Source organism: Condylura cristata, unplaced genomic scaffold (assembly GCF_000260355.1).
Source record: "Condylura cristata isolate star-nosed mole 26May11 unplaced genomic scaffold, ConCri1.0 scaffold00008, whole genome shotgun sequence".
NCBI classification, from domain to species: Eukaryota; Metazoa; Chordata; class Mammalia; order Eulipotyphla; family Talpidae; genus Condylura; species Condylura cristata.
In genome coordinates, this window is record NW_004567109.1 from 41,278,638 (window position 1) to 41,295,927 (window position 17,290).

At 32.0% G+C, this 17,290-nt stretch overlaps 1 protein-coding gene across 1 annotated transcript in view; it reads left to right on the plus strand.

Annotated features, from left to right (window-relative positions):
- The window catches only part of LRRC7 (leucine rich repeat containing 7), a 378,921-nt gene that overhangs the window by 322,726 nt on the left and 38,905 nt on the right, over positions 1 to 17,290 (plus strand). The window contains exon 23 of the mRNA XM_004679111.1: positions 1,021 to 1,140. Within this exon, the coding sequence (XP_004679168.1) occupies positions 1,021 to 1,140 (120 nt within the window). The remainder of the gene's footprint in view (positions 1 to 1,020; positions 1,141 to 17,290) is intronic.

Sequence of the window (17,290 nt, forward strand, 5' to 3'; positions counted from 1 at the left end):
CTAACCAGACTTAATTTAACAATAGAGATTGTGCAAAATGTGCAGAAACAACATAGGAAACACTAACATAATACCTCACTATGTAACAGTTAACCAAGAAATCAAACTGTGACTCTGTAGCTTGTAAATTAGGGGAGGAGAAAACCTTTGCAAAGAGATACTCTACTTCCACAGGAAAAATAAACCACTGGTATATCCCTTCCATAGAGATCATCTTCCTGTCTCTATGTGATGACTTGCTTTTACTTGGGTCAAAATGAAGCTTGCGTAAAATGTTTAATACTAATACTAATAAAGATGGGGAGCTATTATTGATTTAAAAAATAATAATGATGAGCAGCAACTCAGCCAAAAAGAAAATATATTTCAACAGTTTAAAGTGACCTATATAAATAAATTTGAAATCAAAACCATCATAATTTATTTATACTATGACTATAATAGAACAGTATGCTTGATTTTGCTTTAATCTTTTCCTTAAAGCTATCTGTAGGTAATGTTGTCATAATAACCATGAAACTTATACTATGCAAGTGTTAACTTTATGAATTTGTTCAAGAATTTGTCCCAGTATCAGTACAGTTTTACAAAATTTGTTTAGGCTTGGAATATTGGATGTTTACACTGTGTATTGTATGGTTTCATCCTATACTCTAAATGGTAAAATCCTGCTAAAGAAACAAATTAAGCAAGTTTTAAATGTTGTGATTTTTAACAATTAGTTAATTCTATTCTGATTTATTTGTATTCAGGTATTGTAAATAATCTAAAATTTTCTTTTAAAATGAGTTAATACTACTAAGATGGTTATTTTAACTGAATTACTCACTGATTCAAAAAGATGTCAATTTAATATCCTTAACAAGTAAATAGTAAAAAAATAATACTTCTAGTTCAGGATATTTGTTTCTCTGCGATTAAACAAAACTATTTTTACCATAATTATTAGGGACTCTTTTCAGAAAAATGTGATAAACTACTCTTACATCACTAAAGAATGCCATACCGTTTTTGCAATAGACCCCGTCCCAGCAAAGCAACATTTTAGACAATGGACAAGAAGATATATCTCCTAGTGGCCAATGGAATCCTTATCCTCTTGGAAGGCGGGATGTACCTCCGGACACCATTACTAAGAAGGTAACTGATTTCAAAATAATGACACAAATCATGAATCTTGTATATCCATTATATTGTGTTATCAATATCTTGTAACATCATTTCTAATTTCTAATAAAGTTAGACTAAATATTATCCCAACATAAGGAAAGTAGTTAACTATAAGTGCACTGAAAAGAATGAAAAATGAACATTGCCAAATATTCAGGGTGTGAAATAAATTTTTACAATAACATCCTACCATCACCCCGTAGATAAGTTTACCTCATCCTAGAACCTATCAGCCATCTTTGAAGTGTAATTACAGAAAGTGTGTAATGTATACTTCTCACTCTTTTGGTTTCAACACTGTGGTGTAGCCAATTTGTATAAAATGAAATTAAACTACAAAAATTGAATCATCATTTCTAGAATCTTAACAACTCATTCATTTACTCAACAGATAGTGAGCATCCTGTATGTGTCAAGCAGCACTTCTATATAATGATTCTAGGTCCTGGGGAACAAAAAGAAATAAGATATTACATCTTACCCTGATGACTTGTTAACCTAGTGAGGTAGGCTGAGTGATACATAGGTCACTATAATACTTCCTGGTAAGTCACCATGAAAGGAATAAAAAAAAAAAAACACAATCTGGGAGATTGTATAACAATCTGCAACATATATGAGGGACAAAGGGTTAGTATTCCAGAATGCATTTTCTTTAACTCAGATAAATCAGTAAGACATATAATACGATACCCAAAAAACAGGTAAGATGCAAGGGGATCAGGAGCATAAATAAGTATTAAAACAAAAGTGAACTTTTTAAAGTCACTCAGGGAAATGCAGAAATTATGTCATTTCATACCTACTAGACTCACAAAACATTACCCCCCAAAAATAAGCTCTTTGCAAGTATGAGAACAGTGGAGACTGTTATTTCCTGTGGAGATGTAAGAACAATCACTTTGTTGACAAACTATCATCTGAAACAGAATTTGCATATACCTTACTCTTCTACAAGTCCTCTCCTAAGATATTAGTCTAAAAGAACTCTAACAGCTAGCTTGCCATTCATGATACTTCTAATGTTTAGCATAGTAGAATCCTGGGAAAACCCAAATGACTAGGAAAAATATATAAATTCCTGATCTTCACACAAAGGAATACTTTTTACTTAACCATAATTACATAATTTGCATGACTTTAAAAACATAATTTTAGGGGAGGAGTTTTCAGAAGATGGCATGCATCAAAATGAAATTTGACTGCAAAAGTATCGGAAATTTTTAAAACTACTGGATAAGCATAAGTCTATAAATAAAAAAATACTTTTATAAAAGGATTATTAACATAAAAACTTAGAGTTATGATGGATTCTTTACAAAAAGGTGAAGCTGAGGGTAGGATTAGGGCAGAAGCTGGTATTGTTCTTGCATTGAATTGCTTTTCTAATACTCTACTTCTTAAATTCATGAGTTCATTTTATAATTGTACTTCATAACTCATATCCACACTGCCTAATCAAAGATGTCTTCTATAACCTGGGCACTGCCTTTTTTCCTTTGAAGACTACTCAGTGCTTTTTAAAATATATTTAATATAGAATTATTTTACTCCACATAATTGTTAGTACCTTGATTTTCAGGTGTTACACGTATTATTAATCTGCCTATTGGGAAATATCCAGACCTGAAGTGTAATATACTATAATTAGTGAAGATGAGGTAGACTACCTAATCAAAGGAAGGGATCAGATCCATTATGTCATTCCAAAGTGTTATTGTTCCTTTCCCTTGAAAAAAGTCTTACTGGTATATTGTTCTAAATGGAATTAACAGGTTAATATCATTCATCCAGTCAGTACCATTTTCCATAAATGGTAAAAAAGTCTATGATTTATTTAAATATATCATCATCTCAAATAATAATGATCATTTTATTCTTTTTTTAACTTCATGTAGAAATTCCATGCAGTATGTACTATACTGATTAAGTATTTGCAGGCTAGTTAATCTTATTAAAAAGTAATAGCTTAATCAATATGAAAATGCACTAATCTTTATTCTTCTTGTCAAATAAAAAACAATGTAATATGTCTTTTAAAATTTGTCATGTCTTTCATCTGTGTGCCCATCTTGTACCTTCTTCCTGCTGTCATAAAAAGCATTTTCTGATTATCCCATGTTATGGCAGTTTTGCCTAAAAGAGATTTTCAAGCCTATAAATAGATATAGCTTCCTGTTGCCTCATAAACTAGAGAGAAAAATTAATGCTTTGGATATTTAACTTTAGTTTTTCATTATCTATTAATTGAATATGTCATCATATTCAGTGAGAATCAACTTAAGGAAATGCAAATGATTGTGGCATACACTGCAGGACTTACTGAAATAAGAGTCATAATTATAGGCTTAATTTTGGGTGTTATCTTTCACAGTAACTTTTTAAAGTCAGTGTTACATTTGAAGTAAGTAGTCATTAGACAGGAAGCGAATGGAAAATTAGAAAGTGAGCCACACATGGAATGGGCAATCAAAGGAGAATCTTACCCACTGGTGAAATCTTAGCCAGTGTCCAGGTTGAATCTATTTTCCCAATTGTTTGCAGAATATATTGTTAAATCCTACTCCCTGTGCAATTACGGAGATACAATTATGGGGCTTCTCCTGTGATAGTTGATGATAGTGGACTGTTCTTGCCATGATGTCATTGTAATGCTGCAGAGAGTCAGTAGGAAATCTGTTTTAGAAAGACTTTGATTGACTCTGTTCTGACTATTATAACTCTTGTTGAACTGACATTTGTAATTCTGTGCTGAGACCTAGAGGTTCAGTAGGTTCCTAAATACATTGTTGTCACATCATTATAAATAACATTGATGAGGGAAAAACTATACCTAGCCAAACCCACTGTCTGCATCAAATTTGCATGATCTCCCCAGGTCTGCATTGGTTTCTTTGCATACTCCAGGGTCCTTCCACATCTCAATATTTGCACAGAGGTTCATTGCCATTCCTCAACTGTCCTGTGGGTGTGTCAGTGTGCCTTGCAGAGGAAGAGAGTCTTCCATAAGTGGGTCCTGCCCATGCCCTGAGCTGCTGGAACAGGTTCAAGATCCCCAGGAACTGCCATAAGGTTGCTGGAAAGTGAATTAAAAAGGGTTACTTAATATTGAAAGTGGGCACCCCAATTGTGGATCCAGAGATTTAGCAATATAAAATTATTCGACAGAGTTCATTTCTTAAAAAAAAAAAAAAAATTGCCCCTTTATCTGCTATCACTAACTGCCTTATCCTCCCAAGTATGGCTAAGCCACAGAAAAATGTTAAGTGTGCTAAACCCTGGCTTTTAAATAAAGCAATAATGTATGGTAGTTTTAAAATTCTGTCTATATCAGCCTTCAAAAATCTCAATTTCTGATATTCAAAGTCTGGGAATTGCTGCTAGAATAATATGTCATAGCTATGTTATTCCACCTAGTACTATTTGAGCACTTTAAGAATTGCTATAATAACTTTTGCAATGACTGAAATAACAGTGCCTTCAGGATTATTTGTACTTTAGAATCTTCACATTACTGCTTTGACTACAGCAGCCTATTGCATTTTGCCGCAGTTGCTATGTTAACAACTATATAAGACATGTGTTAAAATTACCATGTCAGGATTGTGCTAAATATGTGTTTCTTCATCTAATCCTGACAACAAACAAATGAGATAAATACTATTATTTTTATCCATTTTATGAAAGAAGAAACAAAGTATAACTTGAAGCTTAGTTTCTTAGAGTTTAGGTTTTTTTGTCAGGATCACATCATTGAGCAAATATTTTAAATTACTCTCCTACATGAAACAGAAAACAGTATGAAGCTCATAGTTGAAATCATAGGAATACAATTTACATTTAAAGACAAGATAAATTCTACTCTGGTTTGGTAAAATCCTCCATATGAATGACAAGGCTATTTCCCCTAACTCTAAAACAAACATATCTGAAAGCATAGAGTCTTTCAGAGGTTGAATATCCCTGAGGAGAATTAAAATAGAAATTTCATACCTGTAACGAGGTATTAAAATGTTGGAGCAGGAAAACATTGAAGTAAAATTGCTAAAGTGATATACTAAAACAAATGAAACTTAAAATATTTCCTTTTTTGAAAAGGGAACCAAGAGACTTTAAAATCCTGTCAATGTTTAATATGGAAATTCTTTAATATGTAAAACTAGACATGTAAAACCTCATTTAGCATTAATGATTCTTCCCTCCCTGTCTCTTCAGTTTAAGTGCATAATGAATTGGCAGAGTAATAGAGATGAGTATCAAAGATCAGTATCAGAATGGACACAGTTGATGATGCAGTTATTTTATTATTGGCTTACATACTTGCCCCTTATGCTAATTTACCCAAAATTTTCTCACATCGTGAATGCCAGCACAGCCACTAAGGAGCTCAAGATTGCCAGGTTCTTGTCATCTGTGAGGCATAACCAGGAATTCATTAGGAGAAACTAGAAGACACATTTTTTTTTAATATGTGGGGGGTTTGCCCATTTTCATTTTCTTTTTATCTTTTATGTTATAGGCCCCCAAACTGGAAGTTTTGCTTTTCCAAGCCATATAAATTAAAAGGCTTAATTTAAAAATGTATTAAGTTTGTGGGAAGGAATTCCTTATTTCAGTTTTTGTGTTTGTTATATTTCTTAGTATAGTGTATTTTACTGTGCTTTTTGCATATATATTTTAAAATGAAAGACCTAAAATAATTTTTTTTGCAAATCTTAAGCAGTCGACCTTGTGGCTATGACATTGTTTCTGAAAACAACTGAACTAAATTTCTACTGAGAGTGATTTTTCACTTATTTACAAAGCATCAGTTACTTATTATAACTTCTCAGAGGGTAAATTTTCAGAAACTGAGAATTAAATGATTCCATATTTAATTGAGAAATAGATACTTAAAATCAAGACAAGAAAAGTAAAGTTAATCCAAATACATACTAATTTAAATAAAAGGACTTTATTGTTATGCCTTAAGTATCTAAAAAAAATAGTTTATTACATTGTAGTCATTGAAAAGTAACATTTTCCATTAAAAGTATATTGCTACCAGCACTATCTACGTGGGAATGGAATAAAAGTAACTTTAATTCTTGAATTTAGTAATTTAACTGAAATAGTTGAGTAATAGTGCTGTTGGAATCCCTTAACATCTAAGACTGGGGTGCAGTGAACATAGCTCACATTGAAATAGAGGAAAGTGTGACATAAGTAAGAAAGAGAGATGAACACTTAAATAGTAGGGGAAAAGTATGCATGATAGGGGAGTAGGGGAGGATAGATATTGAGGGATAAAAGAGCAAGTCAAGATAGGAAGAGGCAGATATGTAAATCAACTGGGTAAACCTTACATATTAGAGATAAAAGACAAGGAACTAGAAATGCTATTTCCAACATCAAAGTTAAGGATATCTGTTCTGGTTTAAAATAAAATTGAGATAAAAAATATTTCTGAAATTCTAATGATTGCCAGTGCTGCAGCTAAACTCACTTGTACACAAAAAGAAATATATCAAGTAGAACAGGTTTTGCCAGAAATTGTATTTTTTTGCCTCCCAAAGAAATATGCATCACAAACAGTGAAAAACCCCTGGAGTAATATTCCATGACCTCATCAGTCCATAAGTAAATGAAAAAGTCTTCCTTATTACTACAAGCAATGCCAAGCATTGGCCCCCTCATTTCTGCTTCTCTTGAGTCTCATTTTTCTCCTCTGATAGAAGCAAATGTAAATTTTGCACTGGTCAAAGTAAAATTTGCTTCTGGTAAACTGGGCCCCCAACGGAAACACAAAACCAGATCTGAATCCTTTATAGAGAGTCATTTTGAACTCCAAACATTGCTCTAAACATTAGGAAAACAGATCTCTCTAAGTGAAGTGATAGGTCAAGATTCTCCTGGCTTCCTTCATTCTTTTCCTATCACCCCTATTCATGATGGTGTCACATAGGTCTTCTGTTGAATATTTAAAATACTGCATTGATTTCATGGTAATGGCATATTCTACTAAAACTGCTGAACTTTAGGAGCACATGCTGCCAAATGCATTCACAGACCATAAATTCTCTTCAAAAAGTCTGAGAAATGACTCAGTGAAGAGGTAGACTGATGAAGTCATCCAATTGTAGATTTTTAATTAAAAAGAAACTTTTAATGTAATGTTTTGCCCAGATATACATTTCTTACACAAATAATCAGAATATTTCTCTGTCTAGAAGTCACTTTTTTCAGGACATTGTGTATTTCTACCACATCTCTTGATCCACTCATCTGTTCTGGGGCATTTAGGTTGTTTCCATATCTGACTATTGTAAGTAGTACTGCTATGAATAAAAGAATACAGGTTTCCTTTGTAATTTGTGCTCAAATGCCTCTATTATTTAGTGACATACTAATTGAGACAACCACTGACTTTTTTGAGTAATAGGTCAATACTTCTGGCTATACTAGATTAGTTTCAACATGATCTTTAAGGCATAGTTATCCATAACTGGAACAATATAAAAATTGTACTGGAACAAGATAAAAATAAAAGCTTGGATTTTTACAAGTTAAAATATATAAACTATCCAAAGAATAGTAATTAGAAGCTAAGAAATAAAATAGTCTCCAGAATTTCAAGCTGCACACCTTTTATAGTACCAGGAAGAACTGGTATCCAGATAAATTTAATCTACTCTTTTCAAAAATAAATATTGAGTGATCCTCATGTTATCTTTTCCAATAAGTCAATACAGTCTTATCTTTGGCTATACCACAGATATAAGAATGAATACATCCAAAGAGATTCAATGGTACCCATAAAAGCAAATTTTTGAAATGAGAAAAATAAGGTAGAATATATGTAAAGATTTGGTATTTAGCAATTAATTACCAAAGCAAGAATAAATGACCTTTTACTCAAAAATTTTGTGAAAATGAGACCCTTTCATAGGTAGTTCCATGCCCTCACTAGTAGTAGCTGATACAGGAAGAAAGGCTTGAATAAATCAATGAAATAATTTCATTTATGTAATGGTACATTTCAAGTATTTGTGTTGCTAACCTGAGCAACTGAGCTTTTATGTTTAATCAGCTGATTTTATCCTTATTTAATACATAAATCTTTTTAAAGTTATAGAACAATAATTTTGGGAAAAGTTATGACCCTATATTATTAAGTGAAAAATCATAGGTTGAAATATATATAGGTTTTTTTTTCAAACCTTACCCTATTTCTATTATGTATTTAAGTTTGTTCCCAATAGTAATACAGCTAGGTGGTTATAGAAATGTAGATGAAAATTTTCTGTAGCTTAAAGCAAAAGTGACAACTCAATCAAATATTTTTGTTTCACAGCCACTTTTGTATTAGATTTTCTTACTTAGCACATTAATTATTTAACTTACCCCAACACATTCCTTTATCTTCTAAAACTCCAATGCAACAATACAGCTGTCTCTGGTAGTAAAGGACATCACTGCCATAAAGAGATAGGTCTCATCCAGACTCAGTCTAAATTATTTCCTTAATAAAAGTGTAATCCCAAAGAGTTTCTATCAAATGGCTATTATGTCAGAGGTAGAAAAAAACCTTGCCATGGATAAAAGCAATGAGAAGAGTGGCAGATACTTTTTAGTTCTTTCCACAGAAGTCCTTAAAACAAGTGAGTATTCTACTTAAGAATAACTAATGACATTTATACTCTCTTCATTTTAGGAAAAAAAATCTAAACTCAAAATTAATATAATGCAGTAAAAATGTACATGATTGACTATATAATTTGCAGATGGCAATTATCTACATCATTGATGATTATTGCCAAATAGAAGTCAAAATAGCATTTTATCTCTCATTCTTGATTTTATGTCACTTACTCTGCTACCTATAGGTCTTTAGAATCTGAAGAGTGAAAGAAATTATTTTCATGCTTTTATTATTTTTGTTAACAACGTCCTTTTTATTTTATCTCAATACTGTATAAGTCAGCATTATCACAAAATAAATTGTTGGGCGAAAAGTGCAGACTTAACTTTAATGTCACTATTTTGTATATTATAGATTCTCCATTGTTTTTTTCATTTGGGTTAGTAATTTCCAATTTTGTAGCTATATTTTGTAAGTTACCATTTAATAATAGAAGAGTGTGCTTATAGATTCAATAAGTTAGAAGTAACTGCCTGCACTTAGGAGCCAGCTGTCATCCCACAACACATGCACTAAAGGAAAAGGCCTCACCTTTTCTTCTGTCAATTGAGGCACTGGAATATATCACCAGTATTTGGGTCTAAGAAACTTTTATACTACCAAGTATTTGAATGCCCCCCCCCCCCGACTATGGTACTGTGCCAATAAAACACGTTGTCACCAAATCCCCAGGATACAAATGGAACATCCTCCTGCCTTCTTTCTTTCAAACTTCAAAGCTCTCTTACATGTATATATGCAACATTGTCCTCTGCTGTCCTAATGACATTAGACATTTGGCATCAAAACTGCCCCAGCTGAAATGAGTTTGAACAGAAGAAGGAAAAAAATAGTTTGTCATAATTTTAGAATAATGTCTATAATACATACACTGTATGCACAAAAATATACTGTGCTATGAGTTGAACATACATATTTCTATTATCTTCACAACAATGTAAGAGACAATGATCTAGAGTCATGGAATTAAGGAGTACAAGATTAGAGACCAGTATTGTCTGTTCCACAGCCTAGTCTAACCATGATGCTATACTACACTATTTCCTCCCACCTAACCCAACAAAACATTCATAGACTTTATAAAGTCTATCTATAGATAGACCTGTTAAAATAGCAAATAACCCTCAATATCAGAAAAATATTTTATATATATGTAGAGAGCACTCTGTCATGAATTGGTGTTTCTTTTTTCTTATGTTGCACAATGAGAAGAGAGAAAGAAACCCTGGCACCAGGGTTAAATTAAAAGAATTTTTTAATAGAATGTTTGAGTCCTCTGTAAATTGTTCTGTATAAATCAAATACTTTAGATAACCCAAAAATGCTTATTTTCTAAGGCTTCATTTTCTTTAATTTGTAACATTTACAAGTTCTTTAATTACTTTTGTGAACCTCAAAAGGTATAGAAACAGCTCTAAGCATAACTGAAAACTCCCTACAGAACTTACATCACAATGAATTTTGTTAATAGTTTTTTCAATAATTTAGTCCATCGTAGTCCCTGGTCTGTCATCCAAGATTATGAATTCCACTGCTTGTTTGAAACGGTCTCCATTTTCAACAAATAACCTAAGTCCTAGCACTAAACCCATTTGTAAAAGTGATAAAACTTCACTAAATATTGAATAAGACCTGCAAAAAAAATTACAATAATACTTAAAAACTAAATTTTGCACAAAATTACACAAAAATAATTATCTCAATTTCTTTCTTAGTTCTTAAGATCTTGCTTTTTTTTTTTAAGCAGGAGTGCAGAAGAACATATGAGCCTTAACCTCATTTTTAATTGAAACTTGGGCATATTAAACTTTGCCATTCATTTTCCTCATCTATGAAGAGAAGGCAATGATGCATACCTTGTAAAGTGGTTTCAAAAATTAAGATCATGATATAAAATACTAGTCACATGACTGTGCTTGTCATTTAAGTATTTAATTCACAGCCCTTTTAATATTATACTAGATGAGAGTCCATGTTAATTTTCAGCAAGTGAATCTTTACTTAATTTTGTTCCTAAGAGAAAGCTATTAATGAAACCAAAGTCATGAATTAACATCCCTTTTGAATTATTTATCCATCAGCATAGACTGTGCTCTTCTTCTGGATAGTTGCAATGAAAACACATGCAATTATGGGGTGGAGATGTCTAGGGGAAAGATGAAGTTGAATCACCACTCTAAACTATTAGTCATATTAATCAAGTATAAGTAATACTATCTTTACTTACTTAAAGCAAAGTTATTTATTTATCAGGTTTCTCTACATAAAAGAGGATACTTCAATATTTGAAACAAAATGCATGTATTACTGCTTGCTAGCAAATAAATTGTAAGGCACAATCTCTCTAAGTAAAACAGTTCAGGAAAGCATGCACTTTAAGGATTAAAGTTATAGAAGTTGGGCTACCTAGGGGTTTATTGACCCTGAGCTGGAGAGTATGATTACATGTGTGAGACTATTGCAGATTGACTAACTTTCAAAAGCCATTTCAGGAACAAGTTGTCATTCATTAATACAGATTTTAAACCAGTTATTGTTATGGCTATTTATCATTATAAATGAAAACAATCAGGTCTTTACTCAGCAGATAAGAACTTTTAATTACCATGAAATTATTGATTACTTACTGTGTACTAAGCAAAATGTTCAGTGGATTCCATTATCTTCTTTGTTTTCCCAATATTGTGTGAAGCATATTATTATCTACAATTTTCATATAAAAACTAGAAAGCTTAGGTAACTTGCATAAGTCAGCTTAACTGAAAAGTGACAGAGCAGGAAATAAAATCTTCTGACTCCATAGACTGTGTTGTGTCTGTACTGCCTCTATTAACTTTTTTTAAATTAACCTGTTATTTCTACAACTCCCTTTCCACAATGTTGTCATTTCAAGAACATTGCTCAAATAAAGTCATGTAATATAAAATGTTTGGGTAATGTTTAGTGTCAGTATACCTCTATGGAGAGTCATTCAAGCTATTGTTTCATTAGCTTCTTCCTAAATATTGCTAATTGGTATTCTATCACATCAGTTGTATCACAGTTTCTTCAATCATTCACCCAATGAAGGAAATCAGGCTCATTTCCAATTTTTAGTGTCACTATGAAAAAAGTTGCTTTAAACATTCACGTACAAGGTTTGTGTAAATTTAAGCCTCCCTAAATCTCTGGGATAAATGCCCAGGAATGTAATGTTAGGATCACACGATACTTGCATGTTTACTTTTTAAATAAACTGCCAAATGTATTTTAGAGCACCTCTCCCATTTTACGTTTCCAGCATAAACTCATTTCTTTAATGAGTAATATAGTTTCTCCTCATCATTGTCAGCATGTCACCGTTTTATTTCAGTCATTATGTGTGTAGTAGTATTTCATTGTGGCGTTAATTTCAATTTAAAATTCTAGAAGCTTAATTTTAATTTCTAATAGTTATTACAGAAATTAATCATGTGCAAAAAAAATCAATCATGTGCTCAATAAACTATCATCTATATGTCCTCACTAAGGAAATATAGCTTCATGTCTCTTGACCATTAGTATAAATTCATAGTTTTTACTGATGGGTTTTGAGTGATCGTTGTATATTCAACATATTTTGAGAAATGTGGTTTGCAAATGTTTTCTCAAACCCTGTAATTTGTACTTTCATTTTCTAGATGTCTTATACTTAAGTCTAGGATCTATTTTCAGTTTGTATATAAGGTGTGTGGCATAGGTGAACATTCATTTATTGTTCTAATCAACATCTAAGTATAACAGCACCATTTATTGAAAAGGCTTTCTTTCTTCTGTTGATTTGTTTTTACACCTTTGCCAAAAATCATTTGGGCATATTTTTATTTGCCTGTTTGTGAATTCCCTGTACTGTTCCATCTATCTGACTGTCCCTCTGCCAATGCCACCTAGTGCTTATTACTTTCACTAAATCTTGAAATCAGGCTAATTTATCCTACTTTCTTCTTTTTCAAGATGCTTTTGTTCTAGTTTCTCTGCCTTATAATATAGATTTTAGAATAATAATCTCTATGTATATAAAAAATAACTTTCTGGTATTGTATAGGAATTTGTTCAACTTCTGTATCAATTTGGGTATAATTCAACATCCCTACTGTAGTGTCTTCTGATCCACAGTATTTCTCTCCATTTATTTAAATCTTTTTTAGAACTTTTATCAGCATGTGTTCTTTTCAGCATATATGGCATATACAAGTTTGATTTACACCTAAGCACTCTGCCTTTTTTAAACAGTTACACATTTTAATTTTGGTGCATTTAAATTTGGGTGCCCATTTTTTCATTGCTAGCATGCATAAATACATTTGATCTTGTGTCTTGTGACATTTTTGTTTTTTATTTTCTTTGTAGACAATCATGTAACCTTTGTAGACAATCATGTAACCTGCAAATAGGTACAATAGATTTCTTCCTTCTTAAACCATTTTATTTCCTTTCTCAAACTAATAGTCTCAACACTATATTGAATAAGTGTGGTGAGTGTGAACACTTATCTCCATTCTTGATCTGAACTAGGAAGCATTTGGTTTTTCACCATTAGTAAGTAGCTGTAATTTTTTGTAGAGATTCTTTATCAAATTGAGGAAGTTCTCAAGTCCTGTGCTTCTGAAAATTTTTATCATGAATGGATGAATTTTGTCAAATATATTGATTTGTTGCACCTATGGTCTTCTAGTTGTGCCAACGCCATTTTGTTGAAAAGGCTCTTTTTTCCCATTGATCATCTTTCCACTAAGATGATCACATATGTTTCTTTAAAAGCCCATTCATATTTAGGTTTCAAAGGGTGAGCAAGCTTTGTATCACTGGAAAAATTTCCGCTTATATCACTACATTTGAAGTGATTACTCATAATCTGTATATAGCTAAATGACGTTCTTTAATACAGTTTGCCAAGATCTGCCTTTTAATTCTGTATTTAGTCCCTTTGACTTAAGACTGACACATTAAGGCTTATGTGTAATATTTTTTCGTTTCTTTCACTCACTCACTCTCCCCCCATTATCTTTCTTTTTCTTATCTTCTATTCGAACATTATTTCTCATAATTTCATTATTTTTCAGAATTTCATTTGGAGTATTTTTATGTTTTATGTCATTTTATTTTATTCCTTATTGAGGTAGCAGTGGTTTACAGCATTATAAATGATACAAAAGTATAGTTTCATTTTTATTTTCTTTGTAGATAATCATGAAATCTGTAATTAGGTACAGGAAATTTCTTCCCTCTTAATCCATTTTCCTTTTATTTCCTCTCTCACATTACTTCACAAACAAGTACTCTCAGCACTATATTGAGTAAGCGTGGTGAGTGTGAACACTGTCTCCATTCTTGATCTTAACAAGGAAGCATTTCTCCACTGCACTCCCCACCAAAGCAATCATAGTCCTCCACCAGGTCCATTGAGCTTCTTCCCCATTTGCTCTCAACTTTTACCCTCCTGTTCTCCAGCCTCACATTTTAGTGTCAGATTTCTAGGGTTTGTTTCTTGTTTTTTATTTTTGCTTTGTTTCTCTGTATTCCACTGAAGAGTGAAAACTTCTGGCTTATTTCACTTAGTATAACTGCCTCCAGTTCTACTGATGTTTTTGCAAATGTCAGGAGCTTCTCTATTTTTATACTTGAGTAATATTCCATTGTATGTATGTATATATGTGTTTCTATATGCGTATATATATATGTGTGTATGCCACATCTTCTCTAATCCACTCCTCTCTCACTAGGCCTTTCAGTTGTTTACAAACTTGGCTATTGAAAATAGCACTGCAATGAAACAGTAGTGTACCTATCCTTTCTAATTATTGTTTTTGCAATCATCAGGTAGATACATACAAAAGAAACTGCTGGATCATATGATAGATCTATTTTTAATGTTCAGAGAATCCTCTATAATGTTATTCATAAAGGCTAGACCAAGGCATTGCAGAATACATGGTCTGAATTTTTAGTGACAGAACTGTTTTGTTATTGTTTTACAAAATTACTAAAACTGACTCATTTAATTGATACTGCTGATTGTTCTAAATCAATTATTGACTTATCCTTTGTAGATGATTCTGTGTTTGTGACATTCCTCCAAACATTATTAGAACTATTCTGGATGTAATTTTAGAGGATGAATTGTCTGCACTTGAATATTCTTGGTGACATAAATTATCATCCATTCAGACTGTGCTTAATTTTTGGAAGCAATTCCAAGTGGTTCAATAGCCAAGATGGGTAGTTAAACAGATGACCAAATTGGATAACATTCTCAGTCTAACACACTTTTCTAAGAGAATAGTGTGAACCAAATCATTTTGCAATAACAAAGTAATTTCTTTTTATCACCCAAAACCTCCCAAGCACTTCAAATTTCTACATAATAAGACTGATTAGCTGTAGGATGAATTTTGCATAAACAGCACCATTCAATATCAACTCAACATTTCTATTCTGTAGTGTTGACATAAATGTTTCCTCGAATCCAGTGGACACTGGAGTTTTTCCTAGTAAACTTTGACAGTCTATTTTTGGGTTAACTTGAAAACTCTATATTCCATCATTATTCTCCTCAGATACATGTTATTCTGTCCAACCTTCCCTTGAAAGTTCAAAACAAATGCCAAATCTTCTCTTTATTTTTATCATTCAAAATGTGTAGTGCAGGCTTTACAGAAATCTTTATGTTCAAATTCCCCTTCAGTATAAGTCAGAATTCTCATAGCTTACTCTCTGCTTGAGCAAATCCAGTCCTTGACATTTTCTATATTTTCACCAGCCATTTGTATTCTATCATAAGCATCCTTTTTACCTATCTTAAGCCTTGTGCCAGTCAAAACACTTCCTGTTTACAGTCTTTTCCCACCATAATTGTCCCTTTAGATTTTTTGTGTAATTTATATTTAACTTCACACAATGTTTAGTGTTAATGGTTTTCTTTTAACAGCTGTCATTCCCCATCCCACTAATGCAGCCTGTAGCCCAATTATAGAGTGAAAGAACTGTGACTGATGCAAGCAATCACTTTACAGCCTGTTCCTTTCATGTCCACTTTAAGTTTTCCAAGTCATCTGAAAACATGAATTTCATTGCTTAATAATCTTAAATATATCACTAAATACACAGAACATTATCTCATTTGTTTACCTAGAAAGTTCTATATCACATTCATAGGATATAAGTTAGATAATCAAACTAATTAAATAAGTAGGACTGACCCTTTAGCAAATTAAAGTGCTGCAAAGAATTTTAGTAAATTCTACCTTAATAACCTTAACATTTTGTTCATTTTTATAGATATTTTTCAATTCACAATTCAACCGTTAGGATGACAATTGGAGAAGGGAAATGAAGTATATTTTGGTTTAAGAGCATAACACTTGATTGCTAAACAGCCTTCGTTCAAATCATGGTCTTCCAGTTTTTACAGTAGCGCAAATTATGTGGCAATGTTGCTTAGTTTCCTCCTCATAAACTAGATAAAATAATTAATGATTATCTTAATGCTATTGCAATGTATAAAAAAGGCAATATGTGTTAGATAACTTTTCACACATAGTTTGGCACCTACTATTTAAGTAGTAGCCATTATTTATTAAATGTCAGTGCTACTTGGTTTAGCACTGACTAAAGACCTATGAATATTATCTCAGCGAAGGTGAAAAGCAGCAGAAATGTAAAATCAATTGATCATTTGGTAGCTCCTCTAACTCCAGGAAAAGTCATCATCTCTAACTGTATAACTCAGTGTGCCATAGAATTCCTTCAGAATACAGCAGCTCAAAATGTGAGACTGGGTTTTTCATGAGTCTCCACCAAGCCAAAATATATAAAATTTCATGGAGGTAGGACACTGAATTTGCAATTAGGAAAACTTGATCACAAGGGTTTTTAGTCTTCTTGAATGAAGAAGAAAGTTGTGGCTTTCTTTCATTTACTTTTCTGAAAGGGAATAGATAAAATAGAAAAATATACATTTCCCTTTATGAGGTTATCTAAGTGTGTCTCTGATAGTATAGCTTTATACTCTGGTTAATTTTGTTGGACAGTGTTATACTGGTAATTATTTCCACATTGTGTTGATATAGCCTAAAACTCTTTACATTAGTCCCTACATTTTCTCAAGATTGAAATATAGTTATTATTTTGGAATATAAAAAATTGTGCATGATACCAGGGCAATCAGCTGGACATTCATTTTAAAATGTAATCGAATACTTGTTTATTTTGCCTTATTGACAAATAATGATTTTGAATATGTTCTTCACTGAAATACCTCTTACTTAGGGTTAGTTTTCTTCAAATGATTTTCTGTGATCATTATATTTCCTATGTCTCTTATATTCTCATTTTTTAAGCACTTTAAGATACTTAAAATTAATCACATCTTCAAATACCTGTTTAATAATTACTCCTTTATTTCTCCAGCCTGTCTTTTCC